Source organism: Sinohyriopsis cumingii, unplaced genomic scaffold (assembly GCF_028554795.1).
Source record: "Sinohyriopsis cumingii isolate HCF-2022 unplaced genomic scaffold, ASM2855479v2 utg000036l, whole genome shotgun sequence".
NCBI lineage: Eukaryota > Metazoa > Mollusca > Bivalvia > Unionida > Unionidae > Sinohyriopsis > Sinohyriopsis cumingii.
This window is the reverse complement of record NW_028315863.1, coordinates 616,870-623,552: the sequence shown is the minus strand read 5'-3', so window position 1 is coordinate 623,552 and position 6,683 is coordinate 616,870. Positions and strand designations below refer to the sequence as shown.

Sequence of the window (6,683 nt, the reverse complement as noted above, 5' to 3'; positions counted from 1 at the left end):
GGCTTGCATCACCAATATTGGCACAAAATGAACACCAAATTCGACCGATTGATAAAAAATAAATACTACAGTGCTTACGGTTTGAAATGAAGCTATTGTCACCAGAACATTATGTTCAAAATAATACTAATTCTGAACACATGGAATACTACCCCTACATTACTTTGGACTCTTTTCGTCAGCATTTCAGCTGCGGACTTTGGTCAAGTTTATAGTTGATTTCAGAACATTAAGTGTAGCAATATCAATAAATGCCTAGAGATATTAAGCAAACTAAATTGATTTTTTTTTTTAAATCAGTAAAAATGTTCAACATTTTATAAATTTAATAAGTTATTAAGTTGAAGAGAAACAACAACAAAATGGATGTCATGTGTTTACAAGGTCTCATTTATAGGGGGACAAATACTAAAGAATTATTAAACAGACAATATGCCCAAGAATTTCTTGACAATCTCACTTGTGCAGGGCAAGTCGGTTAGCAGATGATAAAGTAGATGTGGGACAATTTCTTCCAAAATTGTAAACTTGGATTAAGTTGCATTATTGTCCCAAGGTAAACATTTCTTTCTTTTAAATAATGTATTTATTTGTATTATTCTAAAAGATAAATATTTCATTTTGATGAATGGGAGAATATAGTATAAATTCTGGGTTACAAGTTCAGGAAGGTCATGGAGTGGGTCTTCATGTTGACATTTAGAAGGCGCGTTTTCATATCCATTTAGAATAGAAATGTTTTTTTTTTTTTTGGTTTTTTTGTTCTTTTTTACACTTTATGAATATTACTTACCAATATTACAGGATGACCATTTTCCTTATACAAACAGTATTTCGACCGAAAACGACATGTGATCCAGGGTCTACAGAAATTATGTATCATTGCGCAGAACAGTATGATGCACAGAATAGGCTGACACTGGTATATAATCAGTTATTCTTGGAAGAGGCAGTGTGGACATCTGAAAACATGTTTTCTCCTCAATACTCTATTTTTATGCATAGTGAATATACCACATTAATAAATAATTGATATTCAACAGCTGTTTACAATTAGCTGCTTTGGATTGGCAACTTTTTACTCTTGTCTCCAATCGTATCCTAGCTGACGGTGATTTTTTATCATGTCAGGGTCAATGAAGATAACTGTTGATTTTTCTACTGGAGGATTTCTTGCTGCTTAGACCGTTTAATACTTAATTTGAAACCTAAAATAGACCTATTTAGTTTACTTAGAGAACATCATTAATATCCTTTATTCTTAAAAAAAATATTGCAAGCTGAATTTATCGTTATCATTTTTATTACCAATTCTCATTTTTCCAGATCACACTTTAGTCCATTGCTATTTACATTTTATCATGTGCTCAAAATGAACATTAAAATTGATGTAAGCAAGTGTACAACACAATGTCATGCACATAAGAAATGTATGAATGAGTATATTTATATGTTTATATGTATATATATAAAGCACATCATCATCATACTGTATATTCACATAAATGCCATATATTTATTAACGAATTAAAATAATAGAAGATAATATGCTAAATAATGCCAGACAAGGTCATCATGGATTCATTTTAGTTTATATTTTGGCTTACCAAAAATCTACTCTTTCTGCAGCTTATTTTAGCTCTCTTTTTGCTTCTTTTTGGTTGTGGATGTCGGGCTGTAATATGTCATGTTTGCTGACAGCAACCTGAGCCTGTTAATTGTTTTAGTGGCTTGGGTAAAGAGGAAATTTGGTTAGGTGTTAAATGAACCCTTCCTTCAGCAACATTAGTCCAAACCAGTTGGCACATACCCCAGTCATTCCCCATATCTCTCTCTATCTCTCTCTCTCTCTCATGCACACACAATCATGTATATGCAGAAGCACTATACATGATAGTTATCAGCTTTAAAACTTTTGCATGAATTTAGTTATTCTGTATTTCTTCTATGCTATGCCATGAATTACTGGATTTTCTAAGTGAAATTATTAAGATATTGCACTGGAGTGAAATGTAAATATTTTCACTGCTGCATAGATAACAAAATAACAGTGAAATTTGAAGTTATTCTTAGATGTTTATGTGTTTCAGTGGTAAAGATGGCCGTTTTCCATTGCAGATGACTCCAGTAAAAATTCAACAAGGCACAAAGTTTATTTCTTAATGTGCTATTTTAATTTGAATTGGGAAGAAGAATGACATAACTATTTATATTTTTGGTGTAAATAATCTCAAATTACTGGATATATTTCATCTTGTGTTTGAAAAACCCACTTGAAATATATAAATATATATATATTTATTAGTAATTCATTTCAAGCAGTATCCTTTATATTTAGATTGTCATATGCTAAATTAGTAGCCAACACTGGTACAAACAAGGTCGCTCTGATTTGTGAGCAATGAATCATATCTGGATACTGTTTTCATTGTTGATTTTCTGGTATCATGCTAAGCAAGTATATTTTTAAATTTTCAAGGCAGAAAACGTAATTTTTGGTAACTTTTGACAATTTTATGCGATAAAGCATGAGGTGTCAGTTTTGAAAGAAGTTATTGTTATTATGGGTACAACATTGTGATAATGTTAAATACTTGTAATGAACCAAGTAAATTGGACAGATTTCCAATAGAAATATAAGAAGAAAGTAGATTATTATTGAACATTTTGACTGTTTTTTCAAACAGTTTATATCAATCTAACTTGATTTCTTTAAAAACTACCATCAAATTGATGGAAGGCATTAATTGGCCAGTTGAAGAAATGGCTCTCAGGTGTTCCAAAACTTGTAGTTTACAAAACATTTACTATGATTTTGTGTCCCAACTTGTTAATGTCCCAAGCCTGACGTTCATTACTGTATAAATATTCTATGCTCAGATCATGCTTTTCGCCAACTTGTACCTCTCTAGAGATATTGGAAGGAACATGTTAGTTTACAGGCGATAATTGTCCACAACATATTGTTTTAAAACTGCAGCTGGCATTGGTATATATATTTTTAATTTTTGATAATGTTGCTTGTCAGATTCTTTAAATTTCTCCAACATATTTACAATGTACTTTTCTAGCAGAGGAGAATAAAGCAGTCAGAAGTTGCAAGACAATGGATAGCCTTAGGTAAAGACCAACCTGGATTCAGCATACAGTACTTTCAAGAGAAAGGTTTGTTATTTTCATTTTCCCCTTTAAAGCAAGAATTTTCAATACTTTTTAAAATACAATGAACAAAATTTAATTTAAAAATGCAAGTTTATCTTACACAGTGCCCTAAATTGTTTTTTTTTTATAAAAAAAAAAAGAGAAATACCCTCTATTGGCCATTCAGAAAATCAGTATATGTCTTCTTATGTGTATTCTTCTCCTGAAGTGCTGTTTGTATTGGCATTGGATTTTCACTCAAACACTATATAGCAATTATGTAGCTGGTTCTAACGAAAATGGTGCCCAAAAGACTGGCACCATAACCATCTTAAAACTTTTGTTAGCACTTCTTTAGCTTGAATGATAACATAGACATGGAACTTCCATTGAAACACTATTTGCAACATTTATGGTCAAGATCAAAAGCATGATGAACTGTTTTGTAGTGCACTTAAAGGTATCTTGTAAACACATTAACTAGAGTAAGTGATATTAACAAATTTTATATGTTGGATTTTCTCCATAATTTCCAAGATGGTTTTGTTACTCAGAAAGAAGAAATCGTTTAATTTTGGATTCCTGGATATTCCGTTCAGACATTAGAATCTTGGTCCCTTCAAGGGACTCATTTTTTTCTTTGTCGTCTAAAATCTGTCACCTGAAAAGCCTATGTCACACCATTAGAATGTGAAGTGAAGATCTTTAAAGAAAGCTTAAATGTAAAGTTAATTCCATTCCTATTGTGCATATTTGTTAGGTCGAGGAATAGTGTCTGACACGGAAAGACAAGCAGGAGATTTCATATTGGAATATTCAGGAGAAAAGGTCACTGCGGATGAGGGGGAAAGACGGGAAGAGTCTCTACCCTCAGTATTCAGATACTTTTACAAATATCATGGCCAGTCATGGTGGTAAGTTAATAATGTCTGTCATCTAGTACAATCAAACCTGTCACTAGTGGCGCCCATGTGTAAAGTCGCTACTGATCTTTGCACACAGGTTACCTTGGGTTTAGGACATACACACCGAATAACGTCATCATTATTATTGCTGTTATTATTATTACATTGTTTTATATTTACAGTGCAACAAAAATCATAAATTGTGCATATATTTTATCTCACAAATTTATGTTCCAAACAAAATAACTTTATCCGGCTCACTTTAACCCATCCTGTAAAATAGATCATCACTGACTTGAAATATATATCTCAGTTGACAATTTAAAAACAATATCTTAATTACTCAGTTGCTCAACTTGCCAAGATCAAAGATTAAAAAAACAGTCGCTTTACGTAAGAGGCCTGTTAGGAATAGGAAATCAAAAGAAAACATCTGTAGCTATTCTTTTTGAACTCAAACTTCACTTGCTTTTACAGACAGACTGTGAATATGGAAAAAAACCTAATAGTAATGAAAAGGGATGTAATTCATATCTCTTCTAAAAGTTGAACTCATATAACATAACTTTTATACAAAATGTTAGTGAAAATAGGTCTTGGAAATCAATGTTTGTGGTCTTTGAAAGTTTGGAAAAATTCTTTGAATTTATTATTCTGAATTCTGTATGAACCCTGTAGAGACAGATAGATAAAGGTATCAAATTATACCTGTCACACTAGCACAAACGGTGACTTATGTTTCTGGAGGCCCCAAGTGACCATGTGGTCTAAGGAACTTGCCTTTACAGATCACTGATATCTCACCTCTGTCTTTGGGGTTTTCGAGTCTAAGGCTCAGTCAGCACAAGTATGTGAGAAAACTTGCCAGTAGCTTCCTGGGGGTCGGTGGTTCTTCTGATTTGTCCAGTTTCTTCCTACACCAGATATTCTGGCTGCAATGAAACACCTGGCTGCTGACCATATAAATCAGGTGACCTTTACATACATGACATTTATTAAGGATATTGGGAGTATTGGGAATTAGACTGCCTGTTGTCAAGCATTCTATCCATTAAGACTAGTTTTCAAGCACAGTTGCAGATTGCATTTCCCAAACTTGAAGGCTGCTAACATCTTTGATCACATTTGTGTTTTTTTCCCCCTTTCTTTCAGATTGCTTCGTCTAATATCAAGGACAATTGACCTCTGCAGTACTCTAAAGTTCTCTATGGGTCAGACCCTCATATTAAGATTTGGACTGATCAGTTACTTTTAGCTTCAGAAAATGTCCATTACTCTTCGGTGCCATGATGGAATCTTTTGTGTCCTTCACTTGTTAACTAAATTACCTTATGAACACTTGAGTGAGGCTTCCTTCGAGAACCTTAGAGACTGACTTCTTTCTTGATCATCAGTGAGGAGTGAAACTAATGCCATTTAGTGGAAATGGGTTGCCTTCAGTTTATTCTTCTTTGCCTGTCCTGTTTTATAGCTAAGAATTGGCTATCTTCTAAAGCCCATGAACCATTTGAAATCTGTTGTCTCAGTCACATCTGCGATAAACCCTCTTGTCTAGTTAGAGCCTTGTGTTATTGGATAAAGGTCAAATAGAAAATAATTGGTCAAAAACATTCTTTCTCTTCCTGTAATAGATACCCCTGATATTTCAGCAGCCAACATCTTGAGGTGGGTTATCCTGTCAATGAGCTAAGCAATCTCTCACAGACATTGGGTTTAGGCTAGAGGGTTAAAATCAAAGCCCATTAGGTTCAGGCTATTTCTGTGTCTTTGGCCTTTCATAATCTTTTATCTCAGGATGATATTATAAAAGACGTGTTCTGGTGGTCTCGCTCAACATTTTTGTTCTGCCTTTGATGTTGCACCAGAATAAAGGCATCAGTGCATTAGGTAAGATAATGTCAGCCAAGCAAGTTGTTAAGAGCAATCTACTGCCAATGCGGTAATCAACTTCCCTCTGAGTTAGAAAAGTGTGCGATGGAATAATAACAGGTAATATGTTGCTGCTATGAAAATGTAATTTCGGGGGATTGAATTACATTTAATCATAAATGCTTATCTGTTGTTATTATCAAATTCCAACCTCACTCCTCACTCTGATGTTTCTCGAGGCCTCCAATTTCTGGTTGGAGGAAGGAAACATGCCTTGGACAACGAACTAGTACCAGGAAATGTGAAAGTAGTATAATAACAAGCATTACAGAATTAAAATTAGTTTACTCTTCCCAAGATAAACCATTTAATGTTTATATTACAATGTAGCATATGTTGCCACACTACTTAAGATTTCGAAGAGATTTCTGTCATTTTTCTTTGGGTCAATTTTCAGTGAAATGTTGGGTCAGAAATATGTTGCATTCTATATTTTGTCTTTCAGTGCTTTGTCATGGACCTAAAATTAAAAATAAAACAACATTTATTTCAGCATTGATGCAACAGAAGAAAATAACAGGTTAGGACGACTTGTCAACCATGGAGGAAAAAAAGAAAGGAATTGCACAATGAAAGTGGTCTCTAAAGGGTCAGACTCCTCATTAGCCCTTTTCAGCACCAGGTAGGCTTGCAAGCATACTTTGACGTATTGCTTCTGATTATTGTCAGAACATGTACTTTAACTAAATTTACACATCACAATCTTTG

General features: G+C 33.6%; 1 protein-coding gene across 1 annotated transcript; it reads left to right on the top strand.

Moving 5' to 3' along the window:
• Window positions 1-432: 432 nt before the first annotated feature.
• LOC149775011 (N-lysine methyltransferase KMT5A-A-like) lies at window positions 433-6,601 on the top strand. Its single transcript, XM_089944547.1, has 4 exons — window positions 433-477; window positions 3,072-3,165; window positions 3,902-4,055; window positions 6,469-6,601. The coding sequence occupies exons 1-4, from the start codon at window positions 433-435 to the stop codon at window positions 6,599-6,601; spliced, it is 426 nt and encodes a 141-aa protein (XP_089800673.1).
• Window positions 6,602-6,683: the final 82 nt, after the last annotated feature.

Coding starts and splice junctions, on each gene's coding strand:
- LOC149775011 (XM_089944547.1), top strand. CDS start 433: ATGCCCAAGAATTTCTTGACAATCTCACTTGTGCAGGGCAAGTCG. Junction 478..3,071: donor CACTTGTGCAGGGCAAGTCG/GTTAGCAGATGA, acceptor GTACTTTTCTAG/CAGAGGAGAATAAAGCAGTC. Junction 4,056..6,468: donor TATCATGGCCAGTCATGGTG/GTAAGTTAATAA, acceptor CATTTATTTCAG/CATTGATGCAACAGAAGAAA.